Source organism: Silurus aristotelis (genome assembly GCF_946808225.1).
Source record: "Silurus aristotelis genome assembly, chromosome: 5".
In the NCBI taxonomy this organism is placed as follows: Eukaryota; Metazoa; Chordata; class Actinopteri; order Siluriformes; family Siluridae; genus Silurus; species Silurus aristotelis.
The window spans coordinates 15,756,077-15,778,478 of record NC_139578.1 but is presented as its reverse complement, the minus strand read 5'-3'; the positions used below and the strand labels follow the sequence as shown (position 1 = coordinate 15,778,478).

At 36.6% G+C, this 22,402-nt stretch overlaps 3 protein-coding genes across 5 annotated transcripts; 2 read left to right on the top strand and 1 right to left on the bottom strand.

The window, feature by feature from the left end:
- The first annotated feature begins 3,611 nt into the window (after positions 1-3,611).
- On the top strand, positions 3,612-6,042 carry LOC310725786 (uncharacterized protein). Its single transcript, XM_083540828.1, has 3 exons — positions 3,612-3,652; positions 3,963-4,106; positions 4,770-6,042. The coding sequence occupies exons 2-3, from the start codon at positions 3,980-3,982 to the stop codon at positions 5,456-5,458; spliced, it is 816 nt and encodes a 271-aa protein (XP_083396954.1). The 5' UTR covers positions 3,612-3,652; positions 3,963-3,979; the 3' UTR covers positions 5,459-6,042.
- On the bottom strand, positions 4,292-8,446 carry LOC310725775 (uncharacterized protein). The gene is made up of 2 exons (XM_083540813.1): positions 8,312-8,446; positions 4,292-7,708 (listed from the first exon to the last, which is right to left on the bottom strand). Exons 1-2 carry the CDS (start codon positions 8,425-8,427, stop codon positions 6,739-6,741), a joined length of 1,086 nt encoding a protein of 361 aa, XP_083396939.1. The 5' UTR covers positions 8,428-8,446; the 3' UTR covers positions 4,292-6,738.
- A 3,317-nt stretch (positions 8,447-11,763) lies between these two features.
- On the top strand, positions 11,764-22,207 carry LOC310725779 (phospholipid scramblase 2-like). Of its 3 annotated transcripts, none has more exons than XM_083540818.1 (10): positions 11,869-12,192; positions 12,593-12,709; positions 14,858-14,925; positions 16,615-16,824; positions 17,310-17,398; positions 17,488-17,530; positions 17,753-17,973; positions 19,386-19,547; positions 20,269-20,430; positions 20,597-22,207. In XM_083540818.1, the coding sequence occupies exons 3-10, from the start codon at positions 14,913-14,915 to the stop codon at positions 20,654-20,656; spliced, it is 960 nt and encodes a 319-aa protein (XP_083396944.1). In that variant the 5' UTR covers positions 11,869-12,192; positions 12,593-12,709; positions 14,858-14,912; the 3' UTR covers positions 20,657-22,207. The 3 variants fall into 3 exon arrangements, with proteins under 3 accessions (XP_083396943.1, XP_083396944.1, XP_083396945.1); XM_083540819.1 differs by having other exon boundaries at positions 12,593-12,716; XM_083540817.1 differs by lacking the exon at positions 12,593-12,709 and having other exon boundaries at positions 11,764-12,192.
- Positions 22,208-22,402: the final 195 nt, after the last annotated feature.

Genomic DNA, 22,402 nt, shown 5'->3' with positions numbered 1-22,402 from the left:
TTGAAGGCCAGAAATGCAGATTTGAACTGCTCAGTAATCCGTTTGTGGTTGACGTGGAAAGCGCACCAACCAAACTCCAAATGGAGCTGATTGGACTCCAGTGTAGAGACATGCTCAAGCCAAAGTACGACTCTGTGTGTGCTGCACAGTTTCCATGTTTCCTCCCCGACACACTGCTCCAACTCCGTGCCCAAGCTGCTCAAATACTCTCTATGTTCACCAGCACATATCTGGGTGTGCAACTGTTCTCTTTGATGAAGATGAACAAAACACCACTCAGGAGTATCACTGATGAACATCTTTACTCAATCCTGAGGATTTCCTCAGTTTAGAGCCTAAACCCAGACATGATGCTCAGCTCAGAGACTAAACCCAGATATGATGCTCAGCTCAGAGCTTAAACCCAGACATGATGCTCAGCTCAGAGCCTAAACCCCACACATGATGCACTTGTATCTAAGAAGAGATGCAGGTATCTGACTTCAACCAATCAGAGTAAATCAGAGTGTAGCTACTGAGCTTGAATGAATTATGTCTTTATGCACTTTTTCTACTCCAAGGCATGGATTGTTAATAGCTGAAAGATTGTTTTTTTTAATTAAAGGACATTATTATTATTTTAGGTTGTTTTGTTGTTGCTCTGTGAAAAAAATTACATTACATTACTGTGAAAAAATTTACATTACAGGTAGTCGTCGACTTACAACCAGGATTGGGACCGACAAATCGGACGTAACACGTAACATTTGGTTGTAAGTAGAGTAGGCTATATGTACAGTACTGTGAAATGATACCGGAAGCTGGTACGCACTGTCGTACGCCGCGGCTAGCGATTGTGGTCGTAATTTTCGAATGGTCGTAAGTTGCATAGGTCGTAAGTCGACGACTATCTGTATAAAGGAATTAGAAAGTCTATAGCTAGAGAGAGAGACATAAGAAACGAATATCACTGATGTGTGTTTTATTTTAAATTTAATTTCTCATGTGTTTATAATATTAAACTTTGGTTGTTCCAGAGTCAATGTTTTTGCAAAACTAAAGTTAGTTTCCATATGAAAGGGTTCAACATTAGACATCTGGAGAGTTTTTAATTTTGGCCCACTGTGAATTTGAGTTTGACACCCCTGATATATGTGATACTTAAGGGTTTTTATTTTTATTTTTAAAATTCTAGAATTCTGTTTTCACTATGGTGAACTGAGTGTAAAATAATGAGAAAAGTTTCCATTCACAAACTATACCTACCTTTTCCGGTTTGTCTGGCTTGTCGTTGTGTTTTTTGGATTTGTTAATGTGTTTCGTGCAACGATTCAGACAAACCGGAAAAGGTAGGTAGTTTGTAAATGGAAACTTACAGATCATTGGACGAGACACCTGTCATTCACCTGTATATCTTGACTGACAGGTGTCTTGTCCAATGATCTGTAAGTTTACGTTCACAAACTATACCTACCTTTTCCGGTTTGTCTGAATCGGTGCACGAAACACATTAACAAATCCAAAAAACACAACGACAAGCCAGACAAACGGAAAAGGTAGGTATAGTTTGCGAATGGAAACTTACAGATCATTGGACGAGACACCTGTCATTCAAAATATACAGGAAGTACAACTTTTTTTCCCCTTTTATTTATTTATTTATTTATTTATTTATTTATTTATTTATGTTTTTATTAAGCAATTAACCATATACAAACAACTTGGCAATAACATGTACAATTTACATTACAATACACAGAACAGGTGCATAAAAATACAAATATATACACATACATAAATACAATTTATAATAATAATCATCAAATTAAAGTAAAAAAAAGGGTAAAAATAAACAGGGCTATGGTTTATTCTGTAAATCATATTTTTCTATAAAAGACAAAAGATTCATTGCATTTTTCTTTCTAATCACTTTTAGGTCTGTTGTGAAAGAAATAAACTCATTATAAAATGCAAAAAAAAACCAAAAAACGTTGGTTTCAAGTATTTCGATTTTGTATATAAAAATTTCCCATCAGAAGTATATTATTAACAAGAAAGTCGTCTCTGTTATTGTTTATCACAGCTTGGATTCCTTGGTGGTCTAGTGGTTAGGATTTGGTGCTCTAACCGCCGCGGCCCGGGTTCGATTCCCGGTCAGGGAACCGAACCCAGCCATTAGAGTTGCACAAACAGTCCCGGTCCCAAGCCCGGATAAATGGGGAGGGTTGCGTTAGGAAGGTCATCCATCGTAAAACATGTGCCAAACCGTAAAATTTCTTAGATCTTTTTGTCATGATATACTGCAGCATCTTCAACATCACTGCATATGAAATTCCTTCCTCAAAGTATCTTTGGATTAATTCCAGTTTCTCCTTGCTTGCCAATGTTTATTTCTGTTATTTTTTATATTTAAAGGTGCACTAATCCAAATAATATAAAAAAGTTTAAAGTAAACGGACAATTTTACACATGTACAAGAAACAAAGTTATAAGATTTAATACTTCCTGTATATTTTGAATGACAGGTGTCTCGTCCAATGATCTGTAAGTTTCCATTCACAAACTATACCTACCTTTTCCGTTTGTCTGGCTTGTCGTTGTGTTTTTTGGATTTGTTAATGTGTTTCGTGCACCGATTTAGACAAACCGGAAAAGGTAGGTATAGTTTGTGAACGTAAACTTACAGATCATTGGACAAGACACCTGTCAGTCAAGATATACAGGTGAATGACAGGTGTCTCGTCCAATGATCTGTAAGTTTTCATTTACAAACTACCTACCTTTTCCGGTTTGTCTGAATCGGTGCACGAAACACATTAACAAATCCAAAAAACACAACGACAAGCCAGACAAACCGGAAAAGGTAGGTATAGTTTGTGAATGGAAACTTACAGATCATTGGACGAGACACCTGTCACTCACCTGTATATCTTGACTGACAGGTGTCTTGTCCAATGATCTGTAAGTTTCCATTTGCAAACTATACCTATCTTTTCCGGTTGTCTGGTTTGTCGTTGTGTTTTTTGGATTTGTTAATGTGTTTTTGAATTTGTTAATTTGTTTTCGGATTTGTTAATTTGTTTTCGGATTTGTTAGTGTTTTCTAATTTGTTAATTTGTTTTCGGATTTGTTAATGTGTTTTTGGATTTGTTGTTTTGTTTTTGGATTTGTTAATTTGTTTTTGGATTTGTTAATTTGTTTTTGGATTTGGTAATTTGTTTTCGGATTTGTTAATTTGTTTTTGGATTTGTTAATTTGTTTTTGGATTTGTTAATGTTTTGCACTTCTCGGCCACCGTAGGTTGCAACATAAAATTGTATAAAAATTAAGGGAGTCTGAATACTTTCCGAATGAAGTGGGTGATGCAAACTTTCTTTTGGCTTCTCCCATTAGGGGTCGCCACAGCGGATCATCCGTATTCATGATCCGCATGTTTGATTTAGCACATGTTATTACGCTGGATGCCCTTCCTAACGCAACCCTCCCCATTTATCCGGGCTTGAGACCGGCACTAAGAGTGCACTGGCTTGTACAACCATAATGACTGGGATTGGTTCCCTGACCGGGAATCGAACCCGGGCCGTACTGTACATATAACCTGTTTACGCATGCGCGGCGCAAATCGGAAAAGGGGGCGGTCGAATTGACGTATTTCCGAGCTCCTACTTCCGAGGTAAGTCGAACGCAGTAAACTAGTCTTTTTTTTATTTATTTGTATTATTTTTTTTTTTTTTAAGTCTACTTCTAATCGAGATTAGAGCAGTATTTGGTTGCTGTAAGGTTTAATGTGAAACAGTGACCGTGCAGTGCGGGACAAACAGCGTTATCACTCATGTGACTAACGTTAGCTGGCTAGCTTGTTGCTAACGCCACTCGGTGCTATTGTTCTCTGTTGATGGTGTAGAACAGTGTTGCTCACTGTAGGTAAAGGCGTCTACTGTGGACGATGACTGTAATCTTATGCATGTGTTAACATCCTGTAGTGTTGTCAGACAGTGGAATGAGTCTGTTCGTGGACACACAGAGGAGCATCCCTCTCACTGACCAGCTGTACCAGGCAGCGCGCGAAGCCACAGCGTGCTACATGGACGACAACATGACAGAGAGAGTGACTGTCTATGTTACTGGTGAGATCTGATGTATTTCACGTTGCATATTCGCCTCTCCCCCAGTTCCAGAACGCTCAAAACAAAAACCACTAAACCACCAATAATGTCTCACCCAATGCACTAGTGATTAGTGTTTCCTTCCAATAAAAAAACAATGACCATCTACTTACAGTAGGTGAACTAGTTAATGTATGGATCACAGATCTACACATTGGATCTAATATTCAGCAATCAGGTATCAGCATACTGTTACAGATGTTACAAATGCAGTGTACTTCTCAAAACTCACTCCAATATCCCAGTTTATTTGATATAGAAAATCATATTTGAAAAGTAAGAGTTCTTTCCAGTGGTTAAACGAACGCCACAAGCATTATACTGTTGAATTATTTATAAAAACAGTTTGCTCCTCACAGGATGTTGTAGTTAGTTTTAAAATGTAAACTGCAGGTGGCATTTGTAAAAGAAAATAAAGCCGGGATGTTAAAAGGTAAGCAGGGAACGTCCTGACGAGAACAAAATATCAGGACCAGGGTTTTACCGCAGCTGGCATTTATAAAAATTAGTGCCTGGTTGCAATATATAAGATCTATAGTCTGGATTAAAGGTGGCTGATATCATGTGATTTTCTTCAAGAAATATTCTTTAAATTGATTATCTCTGATTGCTCTGCTCTTCTAGAAGGCAACCTGGAGGCGGAAACAATTCAAGCGACTGATAACTTGCCACTCAATGAAGCTTTTAATAAAGAGCAAACCCGCTTTCTGATCGATTTGATCCGCAACCAGTTGGAGGCAGATGGCAAAGGACTCCCAAGAACTTTCAAAGAGCTGAATTACCGACTGAAGTCCGCCAAAGGCCAAAAGAAAAACCTATGGATGGATATGGCAGCTAAACTCTCCAAACACTTTATGGAGTCCTTTGACCCAAGTAAGGTGGCTAGAAAATGGTACACCCTCGAGGATGGGTATAAGAAAGTTCTAGAACATAATAGTACAAATACAAACAGTCAAACAAAAACACGATTCCAGTTTTTCACCGAGATGGAAGAGCTGCTGGATGGCCATCATGACATTGACTTCCCTGCTGTTGGGACGGTTCAAGGTGTAGTGGGGCGCAGAAGAAAGACTTTAAGTATTGACTGTCAGAGAGACTCGTCTGCAGCAAGACAAACGTCTACAAGACCTGCTTCACCAACGCAACCTATTCGCAAGCGGAGAAGGACAGAAGAGGACTATTCCACTCTTCTAGAATTTTTAAGGGAATCTGAAGCGGCTAGTCAGCGGCGCCACGAGGAAATTCTGGCCCAGATGAAATCAGCTCAGAAGGGGTTTGAGGAGCTAATGTGCAAATTCTTGGAGAAAATGTGACTATCTCTCTGTGCGCACACAGACATGCTCTGATAATCTGGTAATCCTTTTTTCCACATGTAGTACTTTTGTTTTTCCTTTTTTTTTTTTTTTTTTTTCTTCAGTCCTAGCACAGCCTTAAACAATAATGTATGATCAATAGATTTACATTATGTCAAAGTTCTTTATGCTCATTTGTTGTTCAGATTTTCTGCTGTTACCAAAAAATAAAATCTGTAGGAGTCAGGTTTGTTTTTTAAAACTGTGACCAATTGTCAAGTTAAATTCCTGACCTCATTCTAAAAACAAAATATATAGCCTGGTGTTTTCCCTTGTGTTAGGCTACTGTTAATTATTATTTTATTTTTTTGGGGAAAAGATTAATTCTGAACTTGAGTCTGAAGATTTTTTATTCTGTTACTGCTGTTATAAACATCTTAATTTGTATATTTCTCAGGCCAACATTTTAATGTGTAGTCAAATTTATTCTGTTGTCTATACATTTAATCTGCTGTCTGCATCAGAATATATTGATGGATTTTGAGGTTGGTTTGTTTGTTGATGCTATGAATTAGATTTTTACAAATAAATCGTTTTAAACCTAATTAAATGCCTAAAGTCAGAGTAACTTTGACAAGGTCCAGATTGTGACTGGGTCAAAGCATTTTTACGAAGAGGTCTTGTTGAGTGTTCCTGTTTTGCAGCGGTTTACTTTACTCATGGTGTTCCAGAACTGCAAATTTGTTCAGGAACAGTTTGAAAAACATAAGGTGACTTGCAATTCTCCAGATCTCATTCTGATTGAGTATTTATAGTGTACAAAATAGTGGTGCATGGAGGCCCCACTGCATAACTTAGAGAACTTAAAGGATTTGCTGCTCATATCTTGGTTCCAGACACCACAACAGCCTCAGAATGCTCGTGTACAGATGTACCAATTTCAATGACTACTGTAGAGCAACAGATGTTCCTGGGAACTGTTACCATCCAACATAACTGCAAAAGTACAAGGCATGGCTAACAGAATTCATCCAGCTAAGCTAAAGCTTTAAACCTTGCTAGACATAAAGCTAGATTATTAATAGCCCAGGATGGTTTATGATTCATTTGTGAAACCAGAAATAAATAGAAATAATGCTTATTGAATAATATCCCAGGTTCAAGCTCAAAATAATAATAAACAAAATAAAATGAACAAATGTAGCATGCAACTCTATAGACAACACACTCATACATGTATACTTTTAATTGTGTTGTCATTTGAGCATGAAGTACAAAGATATAAAAAATATAAACCAGGCTTAAACATGGTCATCTGTCTGCCTTGGACAGCCTTCAGGGTGCTCCTCACACATTTCGTCATCACCTATACACATGTTATGGAGGAAACAGGCTGCCATAATAATCATCACCACATTTTCAAGACGCGTGTTCTGCAGGTCTCTGACCCGCCTCCACTTACACTTCATCCTTCCAAATGCTTGGTCTATGACCGTTCTCCCTAAGCTGATTTTGGAGTTTTGGAGCTGTTCATCTTGAGTGAGGTCACCATTATCACACTTTTGAGTGATGATAAATGGGTCAGCTTGCCCAGTGTAGGCGCTGTCTCCGAGCAAAGTGTATTCACCCATTTTCTCCTGCCAGTCTGCATAAAAGCTGGAGGCCCTTAACATCCTGGCATCATCAACTCTGCCTGGTGGTCCAACAAATATGTCAATAAATCGCTCCTTCTCATCAACAATCCCCTGAAGGCGCACAGAATAAAATGACTGTTTGTTCATGTAGTCTCCCCCTCTTATGTTTGGTCGATTTATCTTGATATGGCAACCATCGATTGCACCAATTATTCCGTCAAGGCCACACAGCTTGTGGAATGCAGCAGAGGATGTTTTTTTTCTGCTTGCATTTGGCCAGGAAATGAAAGATGGCCCTAGAGTGGAAAAAAAGGCAAGCACTTCCAAAACAGACTTGTGCGCTGTTGACTCAGAAACATCAAATTTGTCTGAAATGTCTCTGAAGCCATTTTGGTTCCCCATGTATGACAGAAACATCAAGACCTTTATTCTTACAGGTACTGTTGGCTGACCTCTGGCTTTTTGTCGTTTCAGCCCCTGCTGCTGCAGGACCATGAGAAGAAAATCAAACTGTCTTTTGGTGACTTTGAAAGGACGAAAAAAAGTGTCATCATCCAGGTTCAGCATGACTTCCCATTTCGCTCCAGTCTTCAGCGTCACTCTATGCGGTGAACGGAGAATAGCAGCTGTTGCCACCCTAAAAGTAGAGAAAAAACACATTTAATATTCAGTATTGTCTGATGTACAAATATTGTCATTATGACCATTTCTTATTGCAAACACGAACAGATGTATACTTGATGAAATATTTGCATGGGGAAGTTCTTCAGTAGTATCTTTGAACATAACTTCAGTACTTCATTCTTTTATGTTGGGGAGTTAAACAAATTAGTATATAATAATAAATAAGAGGACTAAAACCAATGCTTGCATTAAGTGTGTAAATACAGATGGAGATTTTAGTAGCAAAAGTATAATTTAATAATTAAAGATAAATATGGATGAAAATTTTTAGAGTTTCGTTTAGAGGATACAGGCTTGTATACTAAAGGTTCCTGGTCAAAAGAAAACAAAGCAGGGCTTGAAATGCAAGTAAAATTGACTAAAACTAAGAAATCTTGAAGGGTAATTAATTACCGTGAGAAATTTTGATAAAGAAATGCTTTTCTAACACGAATGCGTGTTTCGACGAAATACATTTATATCATTCCACTAAACAAGAATGATTTGTGTTGTTAAAAACACACCGCTTTATTTTATTATTTTCCCTCTCGACATAACAACAAACACAAAACAGCACCTTGTGCGCTTTTTTTGCTCTTCCGCCTCTTCATTGATGTGAACTAGAAATCTGTTCATAAGCTTTTTGTGCTCTGAGAGAGCAAACAAGAGGCAAGTTCTCATAGAGGCGTCCATGTTTCTCACAAACACGCGCGCGCACACTGCGGTCGGAAATGACGTAATTGGGTGTTTACTTCCGCGTTAAATCTGAGCAGTTGAATGAGGCGGGCTGCATGAGGAAGTGCAGAAGGGTGTATTTGCATTTGGCTGACAAAAAAAAAAAACTGGGCTGAATGCAAAGTTCATGATCTATACTGATTCCATGAAATTCATGAACTATACTGTTTAGTACTCGCATCACTGGCACTCAACTACATGTCACTGAGCACCTTTACCACAGCAGATGTATTCGCAGAGCTCACAACATCATCAAGGACCATTCACATCCCAGTCACAAACTGTTTTCCGAAACCAGCAGAACCAATAGATTCAGGGTCAGCTTTTTCCCATCCACCATCACCATACTGAACTCCACAGTGCACCGTTATAATACTGTGTATACTTTATGTACACATATCCTCATTCTCTACACATATTGTGCCACACATAGATCTGCACTACTATTTCACATATGTGTGCATATATACTTAGTGTACTCAGACTTTGCACATTTTTCACTTCCTTACCTTTTATAAATATTTACTGCTATAGCCTTTTTTATTTATTTGCTGTACATATATTTACACAAACACACCCACACACATGTTGACTGTTGCAAAGTATGTAAAGTATGCCTTTCTGGGGGTTGTTTAATTAATTGTTTTATTAATCTGTTTGTTTGTTTGTTTATGTATTCATTTATTTATTAACTGGAAACAACGGATGCAATCTGCCATCCCTGAGTATGGACAGCAAAGGTCAGAATAGAACATACAGGCTCACAGACATTGTGGTACTCTGCAATTTTCTTTCCATTTATTCAGAGAGAAAGCAAATAACTAATTCCTTATGATGCAGTTATTATGGATATTATTATTATGCACATCCTACATATATGAACATCATGATGTGTGTTTTAAGATGCTTTTCTGCTCACAGTGGTTGTAAAGAGTGATTATTTGATTATTTGAGTTATTATAGACTTCATGTCAGCTCAATGCAGTCTGGTCATTCCCATCTCTCACTCATCAAAAAGATGTTTGAACCTGTGGGATAAAAAATAATTTTGCATTATAACATACATATTAAATTTAAAGCCATGGTTCCAGTCAATTATAATCTCATAATATTAAAAAAAATATATATAATAAATGAATAGAAAACAGTACTCTGTAATCTTATTAAGTTCTTGTTGAGTGAAATTTATAGTGCAGTAAAAATAAAAGCAATCCATTTTTTGTACAATATAGCACAATGCCTAATACAGCATATCTAATACAAATGAGAGACATGAAGAAGTTTTTCCAAATGGCATTCCTCTCCCCCCCCCCCCTATTCTTTTTTTTTTTTTCCTATTCTCATCTATGGTATGCTTGGCCAAATCAAACTTCACCATTCACCACAGGCCAACTTTGCCATCTCTGCATCAACTGGCATCAACTTTTGGGCATCTCTGTTCTAGAGACTATAATGTGTAAAAATCCCAGGGGATCAGTGGTTTCTGAAATACTCAAACCATTTAATGTTTCACCAACATCTATGTCATGGTTAAAGTCACATAGATTGAATACATAGCTGTATAAATATGCAAGTGTAGAGATGGTCCTTATAAAAATGAATGGTGAGTGTATATTTTGCTATAAAATTCATATTTTTGTCTGACTGCAATAGATTATCTTCAAGAAGATGCTTGTATTTGGCTCCATCCATTGATGGCAATAATATACATGTTCAAAATATTTGTTTAGGTTACAGTTGGTAAAAAGCAACACAACCACGTTATAATAGCACCACCGTCCTTGGCGGTAGAAATAGTGTAACCTAGGTGTTGGGTTGCATTTGCTCTGTGCCAATTATAATGCATCGCCCTCCCCCAATTACAGAGTTCACATATTTTCATTCATATCCATTGCTAACACTGGCAGCAGAACATTTTTCACTTAGTAAATTAATGTTATAGGATGCCATCTTTGCCACAAGCCAGTTTTTTTTATTTTCTTTCTGCTACATCTGCTGAATCGTAGTGTTTATAATGTGAAACCAAAGGGCCTTCTAGCAACAGTTATTCTGCTAGAAAGTGGCAGACCACGGAAACACACATATCAGGCCTGCCAAGTGTGTTTAAAAATAGCTTGTCCTTTGCATCACTTACAAACTGTATACAAATTGTCTATGGAAGCAGTGTCACTGGACTCTGGAGCAGTGGAAACTTGTTCTCTGGAGAAAGCTGTCTAACAGGGTTAATTCCAGTAAAGGATAATGTTGATGCTACAGCATACAAAGACATTGCAGATCACTGTTTGCTTCCAACTTTGTGGTAAACATGGCAGATACAAAGTGAGCTCATAAAGACATAATTTAAGAAGTTTATGTGGAGGAACTCCAGTGGCCTACACAGAGCCCTCATCTTAACCCCACTGATCACTTTTGGGATTCATTAAAACATTGAAAGCCAGGTCTTATTTGCAATTATCAGTACCTGACCTAAATGATGCTCTTTTGATTAAATGTGCACAAAATCCAACAAACACACTCCATGTCAAAAGCCTGCTCAGAAGTGTGGATCCTGTTATAGCTATGTGGGAAAAGGGGCGGAACAGTATTCTATATTAATTTGCATGGTTTTGGAATGTGATCTCTAAAAAGGACATACTGTATAGGGGGGGTGATGGTCAGGTGACCACATACTTTTCATATATAAAATAAATAAATAAATAAATAAATAAATAAATAAATAAATAAATGGTATGTATTTAACTTCTAAAAGACAAATAATACCTTTACCACCAGCAGCATAAAAAAAAAGATTTATAAAGAACAGGGAAGTCAGTGAAGTTGCAGTGAAAATACCATACCAGCAACATTATTATTGAACATGGTCTTTCAAACGTTGGACTGATTACTACCATTTCCGAAAGATATGTAACTTATACACCAAGGGTCATGTAATAGGTTTAAATTAGTCTCTATTATCGTGGCCATATTTTGCAAAGCAAATACCACGCTACTCTTCTCCAACACCCTCTCTCTCTTTAATCACACACACACACACACACCCACACGTTCTTCTCGAACAGGCTCGATTTTACTTGAAACAACGAGCCACCCTTCTAAACCACCTACCTAAAACCTAAAATAAAAGTTTAATTTTGGTTACTGAAGCAAATTAAGGTTATGATCAACAGTACATGTAGGCGCGCAAGTGTAACTCAGCACGACCTGCAGATGGCGCACTTTCCCCCCAATTAAATACATCTGGCAAATTGGTTAAAAAAGGGTATTGTAAAAATGTTGAAAAACATTTAATGCTATTCAAGTTTCTTTAGTGCGATCGACAAATCGAAATAGTTAGAAAGCTTGCATTTATATATGTGTGCGTGTTTAATACTAAGAAAACGACTATAAAAAAGCGCGGAAGTGTCTGGCGCGTAAATTTATCAGTTTATTGAATGAGAGTGTAAACAGAGAATCATCTTCCGTGTATGATGTTTCCGGTAGTTGGTTAATTGAAGTCCGGTGACTATCTCGCATCCGAGTCAATGGAGAATTAGTCTTAAAGGGAAGGGCGTGTTGGCGAAGCCTTCGTGTTGTGGGGCGGAGTGTTGATCGGTCAAGCGCAGGTCCACCGTGTGCACAAATCATAGACGCAGTTTTGTCGTTTTTGTGATCACGTCCACATCAGTTAAGAAGTTTGGTGCAAATAATCTTCTCCGATCTATTACCAAAGACACTTCGTAAGAGGTAAGACTTGGATCAGTTCTGCACTTTTTTTGAACAAAAAATAGGCATGTTACTGGTCTGTAAAGGAGGAATGTTCTTCAAGTGATCTTCTCATGGGGGAGGTCTGGATTTCCCGGAAAATAAACCAGAGCCAGACCAGAATATTTGCGTTATATAAGACTGGAGTTAGTAAACTAAAAAACCTGAACGATTCTCCAGATTATAGTTGGTATTAAGGAGTTAAATATGTACAAGAGGATGTTTAAACGTGTCTGGAGAACGTTTTTTTTTTTTAAATCACTCAATCCTTTGTCTGTATGCTTTATTGTATTGTAAGATGTTTTTAACTGCTAACCCGTGAGAAACTGCACTAGTGTTACATGGAGTTATCTGATCCAGGAGTGTGCTCTGTGTTATAAAGATAAGGAAGCCTCCCCTCCAGCATCCTGAGACCCACCACTGAACATACAGGCGGGGGAAAAGAGGAACTGACCCGATAAAACACAAGTGCTTTAACAACCCACTTGATTTTTTTATTGTAAGATGTATTTTTTTTTTTTGCCTTTTATTCTTTACGGTTTATTGGTAAAGTTTGATATAAGAACGATTTGTTTATCAATAAGTTAAAAATAAAAGGTTATTAAGAAACATTTTACTGCTGTAACATGAGCAGATAGACTGCTATAATCTATGGTGGTCTTTTGTCAGCTTTTGCATGAGCATCATTCATCTTAAGGGTGTGATAACTGTTGGCGTTTGAGAGTGAGATTTTCTGTCTATCTGGTTTGGCTGTAATTTATGTACTGTACTATGAAATGCCACTATAATTGCTTTCAAGGTGCCTTCTAATGTCATTTATCGGACAAATTCAATTAAACAAATGGGTGGTTGGTTTGTATTTTGTTTAGAATTATATGAAGTGGTCTTATTATTAACAAACCACCTCAGGTTTCTGTGACGGACATTTTGTTTTGAGTGGGTTGTGCAATACGAAGCCTGTATCTATACGTTAACATGTATGGGCTGTAGAAAGACTGAGAATGGAGGCAAATTATGGCAGAACCCCTGGTGGATAAATTGGTAACTTCATACAGGTCTAATATGTCCAGGGTCTGTTACCTGGACTCGGGTTGGGAAGCTGTTGCCTGGGCTATAAAGAGTCCAGTTTGTTGAGTTTGTCAAAGATTTTTCACACTCCTAAGGCAAACCTTCTGTCTAAGTGATCATTTTACATGTAAACATTGCCAGAATCACAGCCCAGCAGTTGTCTTTTAAACTGGTGAATGGGCCCCGTTTACATTGCAACTATTTATCATAGTTTATCTATATAGTTATTTTTGCATGTTCCATTATCTAAACAGAGTATGAGAACAAACATATGTAAAGGCCCCGTATTAGACAGAATGCAAATGCGATTTGATGACGGCACAGGATGTAATTTAGCCCAAGACAACTTTTTGAGCAGATTTCAGCTACCTTTTACTGAAAGTAGTGTCTTGGCAAAAGTGTGTATTATTTAAAGGTGTAAGAATCTATCTGTGAATTGAAAAAAAAAAAAACGTTCTTATTTCAATGATCAGTGCCAGACATTACTTCAGTGATCACTGCTTGAAACTATCCATTGTTAACCATTTATACTATTACTAAATTGTTTCCATTACATAGTGCGTTTGTGTACAGCATTAAATAATCGCCAACAAATCAAACCAATAAAAAAATTGGAATTTTAGGACATAATGTCCTAATTGTCCCTATTGGATACGTGTGTGTGTGTGTGTGTGTGTGTGTGTGTGATCTACAAGTTGTCAATGGTGTTCTATAGGTCATTAATGGTATCCAATAGGAAAAACAGTCAAGTCAAGAAGCTTTTAATGGCAACAATAAAAGGCAAATTATAAGTATAGTACTGCAAAAGAAAATAACTTTTCTATTAAAATGAATATAATTTTTATTTTTTGAAGAAATTAACACAGCTGCTTTAATTGATCCTTCTCCGTTCTCTAGATTAGACTTTAGATTTTGTCTCATACTACAATGAAATTTGGCTTATTTATATTTAACATTGCCCTACATACTTTTCACCCTGATAATGGCGCTTCTAAAGGAATTTTATTAAACCACATCATTTTGGTCTAATTACAAATAATTTCCCCTAGTTTTGACTGGGTCATGGCCTACTTGAAAGAAAAGTGTATTATTTTTAAGCTATTATTACTTTTATTACTCACTTTTTTATAAGCTCTGTGCTTGTAGAGTTTAATTATTTCATGCTTAGGAAAGGAGAAAAGAATTGCTCTTTTCATACACTAAACCTTGCTGCTGTTACTGTAATAACATTTTACGGCTTCTTATGCATTGTGTGCACCTGTGATTTTCGAGTACAACAGCTAGACTTAAACCAAGTCACATTTTGAGATTGTTAGTGAAATACTTTAATCATTTAGTTGCCTGTCTGACTAGTCTAAGCCAGCCTGTTTTAACCTGCATTTAATTGACTCCCATTATGGAATACCTACCAGCTTTCCACAAATAGCCTGTTAAAGTACAGTCCTGCCTAAACTTTGCCCTGTGTTTTCCTGCTGAATCTTTGGTAGTGAAAATGTTTTATCTTCCTTTTTTAAAGGGTTTTATTTTGGTCTTCTCATTGTTTCTTTGTCTATAAATGAATGCCTTTTCTGTATTGCAGACTCCAGTCCCTACTAGGACAAGAAGTCAAGTGCATTTACACATCTTGCTGAAACATGTCTGCTCCAGGTAAATGGTTGACACCATGACAAAAACATTAGCACAATAAAAACTTAATATCTTGGATTACGTAGATTACGTGACCTTTTGAAAAATCTATTTTATAGTGTGTACTAACTTTGTGTTAATGTGCACCTGGTGTTGTCAGATGCCAATCAGTTTTTTGGGGGTTTTTTTTTGGTTTATTGTCCTGTTTTCCAGTATTCTCTCTACATAGAAAAATAACTAATGTTTATTTTAAAAATAGAATCAAATACGCAACCATACACAGTACAAGGTGCAGTGAAATGCTTTTTATTTATTTATTTATTTCTCCCTATTCTTTTGAGATAAATATAACACAATTTTAGATCATTAAAGACTAGTGGCTCAGAACAGATACTGTAGAACAGGTCTGACATGTGTGGTGAGTCATGTGTACATGCATACACACACACACACACACACTTGAGTTGCTTAGTAGCTCCTGGTTCAACAAAGCCAACTGACTGTATAAGACCGTAGAAAGCACATTATTCGTAATCACACACACTCCGGAATTCATGGTAGTTCTCACTCTCCAGTGTTTTGTGTTTTTAAGCTTTACCATTTATCACCCAAATGGGGATGGGTTCCCTTTTTGGGTCTGGTTCCTCTCAGTTTCTTCCTCATTCATCTAGAAGTTTTTATTTGCCACAGTCACCCCAGGCTGCTCACCAGGGTTAAATACATGTAAATCACTTTCATTTTTTAATTCTGTAAAGCTGCTTTGAGACAGTGTCCATTGTGAAAAGCGATATATGATGAACTTAAACACACACACACCCACAGTCTGTTCGCTTTATTAATGTAAAGTATGAAAACTGGGCACTTCAGAGTGTTTCATTTATAATCACAAGCCTCTCTTTAATGATTGTGTTAGATAACTGTTGTTAGCAGTCGTTCGCTTTATCTCGAACCCTTTGTATCATAAGACATAGTAAAAAGTAATCTAATCACTGTATGCAAAAGGAATAAAAAAAAAATAAATTGATGCAACATCTGTACTATTTATATTTTAAATTAAAATCATTACAAACCACAAAACCTTTTGTTAAGATTAGCTTGAGAAGAGCAGCTTGATTGAACAATACAGCTTTGTCTCTTTAGGCCTGTCACCAGTGAGAAAACAGTCTTGTAGATAGACAGACTTGGGTGCATTCTGGATGTTGCAGTGACAGTCAAGTGATTTCTCAAATTCCATTAGGGTTCATGTTAGTAGCCTTTGTGCTCTTCTCAGGAAAGTTCGGTAACCTGATGACTATTTTTGAGCCAGGCTGTTCATGGCTGTCTTCTGTGAAAAGCACCCCGAGAAAAGAATGTAAATTTCTATTCATGCATTAATAATTTTTTAACTATGTGAAAGTTTTTATTTTTTTTTGATAATTAATGTAAATTCATGTTCACATGTTCACCACAATTTAACGCTATTTAACAGTGCGTTAAAATTCAAGTCAAGCTTCTCAAAATCGGTCAGCTCTGTCACAGAATGCAATGCATGCTAAACGAACGTTGAAATAAGGAAACCACTCCTACCTCTTCCTTGGTGAACTTGGTGACTTTCAAAGTGACACAACAGTCTTGTTTGCTTTGTGAAGTCACAGTGAAGCTTGTGTGTCCTAGAATTAATGGTCTTTTTCTTTTTTTTTCTTTTCTTTTTTTCTTCTTCTGATTAATCAGGTTATCCATCCCCACACCAGGCTCCATACCCTGTACCCCAAATGGGTGACTCTATGCTCCCTTACCCTCCAGCGGGTTATGGAGAGCCTGGAACTGCCCCACCTGCAGGATTCTATATGGGCTATCAACCTAACCCAAATCAGCCAATCATGTACCAGCCAGGCCCAGGTGGCCCACCACAGCAGCCAATCCAAATGAATACATATGGAGGTAAATGTTAAGTGAAATTGACTCCGATGGTCAGAATAATCTTATTTGAATTGTTTGTCTTCATGTACTAGAAAGTGTACTATACTAGACAAATGTTAATATCAGTACAAAGCAAATTTGATGGTGTATGAAGCAGAAATCGGCAGTCTTAAAATCCCCATCTTTATTATGCACCTGAAGGAGACCGTTAAATGTGCTATCATGTCTAAACTGTTTTTTTTTCTTGAAGCCATTTCTCAGTGGAAAACCCACTGTTATGATTTCTAATTGGACAAATCTTTCAGGGACAAACCGAATAACAATTTGGAGTGCTAGATAGACATTAGTTTTAGCAATTTAGAAAAGATGATTTTGTATTTACTTACACTTATAAAGAAAATTCGTATTCATTGTTTATCACTGCAATATCTGTGTAAAGCTGCTTTGAGACAATGTTCATTTGTTAAAAGCGGTATACAAATAAATATTAATTGAATTATTTTTAGGCAATGCTCCTCCAAATGCTAGTCCTTCACCAGCAGCACCTTTATCAGTGCCAGTAGGAGTACCACCAGGTCTGGAATATTTAACACAGGTAGTTTTGCTTTCTAATTATTTTTAGTCCTTATTCTTTAGCTGCCATTGGCTCAGTTAATAACCCAGCATGATCGCTTAAAATTTCAGATTGACCAGGTCCTAATTCACCAGAAAGTTGAGTTGTTGGAAGGTAAGTTTGTTTATTCCAGTGTTATCCTGACTATTTACGGTAAAATCAATGGGAGCTGTGTCGGGATATTCTTCCAGAGAAATGCTGAATAAGGCAATGGAAAAATCATGAATAGCAAACAACCACTAACTACTTTTATTGAAGTATTTAATAAGTCTGACTGTAAACAAATATTACAATTGTTTGAGTTCAATTTATTTACCTGCTTCATTTATCCCTCAGCTTTTATCGGCTTTGAGACCAACAATCAATATGAGATCAAGAACAGCCTGGGCCAGAAGATTTACAAGGCCAAAGAGAAAAATGACTGCTGTACACGGAACTGCTGTGGTGCAATTAGGAGTTTTGACATGAAAATTAAAGACAACATGGACCGTGAGGTCATTCGGCTAATTCGCCCTTTTCGTTGTGTCTCTTGTTGGTGCCCCTGCTGCTTGCAAGAGGTGAGTGTATGAGTGTGTTCGGGTGGGTTTTGGCATGCAAATCTTATTACAAATATTTTGTACAATATATTGAACATAAGATTTTGAATCCTGAAGATCTAACCACTTTTAGGTGTGTGATCTGGTAACTGGATTGAATAGTCCAGAAAGGGGGAGTATGAATTAAAACTTGATATGATAATTATTTTAATGGATATTTTTGCATCAGTTAAGACGCCTCTCTCATGTCATTTAGTCTAATGATGCATTTGCCTCTCCCACTGGAGGAAGATGCTAACAGATTAAATATTCCATGGCAATATGTACCAGTCAAACGTTTGGACACTGTGTTTTTTCTTTATTTTTAACATTGTGCATTAATACTGGACATCCAAACTATAAAAAGACCACATATAGAATTATGTAGTAAACAAAAGTGTTAAACAACTCAATTGTAGTTATTTTGGACAATCTAAAATATAAAACATTTAACAGCTTGGCATTCTCTCATCATATTCATGAGGTAGTCACCTGACATGGGTTGCATTCCACAGGTGTCGCTTGTCAATAGTTAATTTGTGACAATTGTTGTAGTTATAATGTGCTTTAGACCAACAATTGTCTTCTGCAGAGGAAGGGTGTGTACATTGTCAATAGCCCTATTAGTGATACTACAATTACTGTACAAATCCATATTATGGCAAGAAACACTCATTTAAGTAGAGAGAAAACACATTCCATTATTAATTTAAGAAATGAAGGTCGGTCCATCCGAAAAATCAAGAACTTTAAATGAATCTCCAAGTGCTATTTCCTCAACTGTCAAAAGCTATTCTTTAACAGGCTCGCCTGACCATCCCAAGAAAGTGAGCTACAGAGAATACGTTTATTAGAATATGCAGCCAACGATTTACATAAATGAGTTTAAGTGGCAGACATATTTCAACATCCACTATTTAGAGGAGACCGTGTGAGTCAGGCCTTCTTGGTCGAATTGCAGCGAACAAAACTTCAGCAAAAAATTACTTTAGAAGAATTTATTTGTAAGTCTCTAAAGAGATTAACTGAAATGCTTACCACACCTCAGGCCTCCACATCCTATATTAGTACCCGATTTTATTAATACACTTGAGTAAATGAGCACAATCTTTACAACCCGACCCCAATATCTAGTGGAAGAGTGGTGGTTATTACAATAATAAAATGGGGACTAAATGCGGAATGGAATGTTCATAAAGCACATACAAATCTGATGGTCAGGCATCCACAAACATTTCTCCATATAGTACATCATGTTTATAGGTCATTAGTTGCTTTACATGCCATGCAACTAAGGGTGTTTGTTTGTTTTTTGGAAAACTTCTCTTTTATTCTAACAGATTCAGTTTACTGTTTGATGTAATGTTAATAATAATACATGTGATTTCCTTAAGCTGGAAGTGCAGGCACCCCCTGGCACTACCATTGGCTACGTGACCCAAGACTGGCATCCCTGTTACCCAAAATTCTCTATCAAGGGTGCCAACAAAGAGACTTTAATGAAACTGGAGGGGCCATGCTTGGCCTGCAACTGCTGTGGGGATGTCAACTTTGAGGTGAGTACAATACTTGGAGATGTATTGTATTGTACTGTACTGTGTTGTAATGTTACATGTTGTATAGACAGTGCTGATGGTAACTTGATAACTTAAAAATTATACTGTTACCATGATAGTTCTTAATCATTGTGTAGCTTATTTATTAAGTGTTCTGTATTTATAAAGCCAGTAAGTATTTGGTTCTTATTTAATAATCAGTGTTACAGTGCATCCAGAAAGTGTTCACAACGCTTCACTTTTTCCACATTTTCTTTTACAGCCTTAATCCAAAATTGATTAAATTAATTATTTTCCTTAAAATTCTACAAATACCTCATAATGACAACATGCAAATGTATATAAAAAAAAAAAATGTACTGCACATGTATTCACAGCCCTTGCTCAATACTTTGTTGAAGCACCTTTGGCACTAATTACAGCCTCAAGCTTGGCGTACCTATTTTTTGGGCAGTTTCTCCAATTCTTTACAGACAATTCTTGGCAAACTCCAGGCGGGCTGTCATGTCTTTTACTGAGGGGTGTCTTCTGTTTTGCCGCTTTACCATACAGTGTTTCAAGGAAAATAATGAATCTAATCCATTTTGAAATAAGGCTGAAACATAACAAAATGTGTAAAAAGGGGAAGCGGCAGCACTGTACATCCTAATACAGTTTTAGCGTTACACCTATTTATAAATATTCGCTTATACTCCTTATTCGTATCCATGATTTCCCTCAGCTCAAAGGCAAGGATGGAGGAAAGCCCATTGGTCGAATCAGTAAGCAGTGGAGTGGACTACTAAAGGAAGCATTTACCGATGCAGACAACTTTGGCATCCAGTTTCCCATTGACATGGATGTGAAAATCAAAGCTGTCCTAATGGGAGCTTGCTTCCTCATTGTGAGTTGTAACATTGTGTAAATGTCAAGTGATTGAAAGCACATTTTCCTAATGTACACAAGCAGAATTTACAAATTTATTCAAACATATTGTTCATTGTGACCTTTATGAACACAATGCAGGCTTTAATTCAAGCTCACACTAACATTCTCTTTTGTCTTTGCAGGATTTTATATTCTTTGAGAAAGTGGGAGACTCTAACCAACGCAACACTGTCTTCTCTTAGATAAGTAGATATGCCTTGTAATCAGTCATTTCTCTTATCTCATGTAGTATTTGGGTCATAAAAAGATAACACTATTAGAACTCCTATTGGTCATACTGGTGAACTTGGTTTTTCTATTTGCACACCTGACCTACAGTGTGTAAAACACAGGAAAGTGATGGACTCTAGCTGGAATTTCCGGTTTATCTATCTTTGGTCACGTGGCATTCCTGCCATTTTCCTGACACACCTTAACCTTCATAGTTCAGAATGTATTGTATTCAGTGGTGTCGATTTAAGCACATTGTGCTAATCCCACAAAAATATCAAATATGAATGTGTGGTTTTTATTGCATGATCGTGTTAGACAAACGTAAATCAGGTTTAAATGTCTTGTTTAAAAACTTTTTTTTTTTTTATACCATAAAATGTCTTATCTTTTCAAATATTTTGTATGCTTCAATAAATACAATAACAGTGCTACATTGTAGCTCTTCAATATTAAGAGTTGCAAAGTTGTAGATAATAGCATATACATAAATTAGATAATATAGAAATTATTAGATAATAAACTAGAAATTGTATACTTGTGTCCTTAATCTCCTAGGGCCTGTCTGGGGGTCAAGACATACACCTCATTACTTTCATGACTTAATACCTTTTAATATTAGTTAGGACTAATTTCTAGAGAATTATAGAAATTAATAAGTAATAAAGTAGATATTGTATATTTTTTACTATGCATTTATATATATTTGCTCTGGATATGTAGATGAAGTGTAGATGAATAACTGAATAATAACCCGAGACATAAAGCATTTAATCAGTGACTCTCAAAGTTTGGAATATGAACCAGTTGGTCAGGAAAAACTGAGTAATAGTAAGGAGTACTCCACTGTTGGAAATCTTTTCTTTTTCTTTCTGTATTCTCTATTCCCTGTGGTGGATGATGACATGCCTAAAGAACCCACAGTGCATAGAAAGAGTGGGCCACAGCCTTCTTTTATATCAAAACTATTGTCTAAATGTAATAGAAAACAGAAGTTTGGTTTATCGGAAGTAGCTTTTTCCTCACTGTGCCAGCTTTATTTGCACGTTTAACTGTGAAATGGTAGGAATATAAAGTTTGTCCTTGTGGATAAAGAGAACCTAAACTAATACTACAACCAGTACCTTAAAGATTTCTAGCTTATTTCCATTTGTAAGATGGCTGGTATTAGTGTCATTTAAAAATGTGGTTAATCTTCTAAACACACTGTATACACAAACTCATTTTTGCAACCAATCTTATGTTTCAAAAGTGCCTGATTTTATTAATTTTTTTCCATCCATTATGAAGTAAAGCCATTTTATTTGTTTTTTGTTTTGCTAAGCTCAGAGTTAAATATATAATGTGACTATTCAAAAGCTTTTATAGAAATTAAGTATGCTAGTATTTGCATGTCCCTGTATACCTGTGCATAAACCTACATTAGCCAAATATTAATATGCATGCATGTGTAAAGAACTGTACTGTTAACATTAAAAATGCACTTACCTGTGATTTAATAAAATGAGACTGTTAATGTTTAATTAAAGGAGTGTTTATTGCACAACCACCATCCAGTCATGCAACCAGTCACCCAACCTATATAATCTGATGATTCAGCGCCATACTGTTCTAAGAATTTAGAATGTTATCTGTCTCACCCTACAGGCTGAAAGCTTTTTTTTTTTTTAAGCAAGGGTGTGTGTTGGGTGTTTTTTTTTTTTTTAAGATTAACAGAT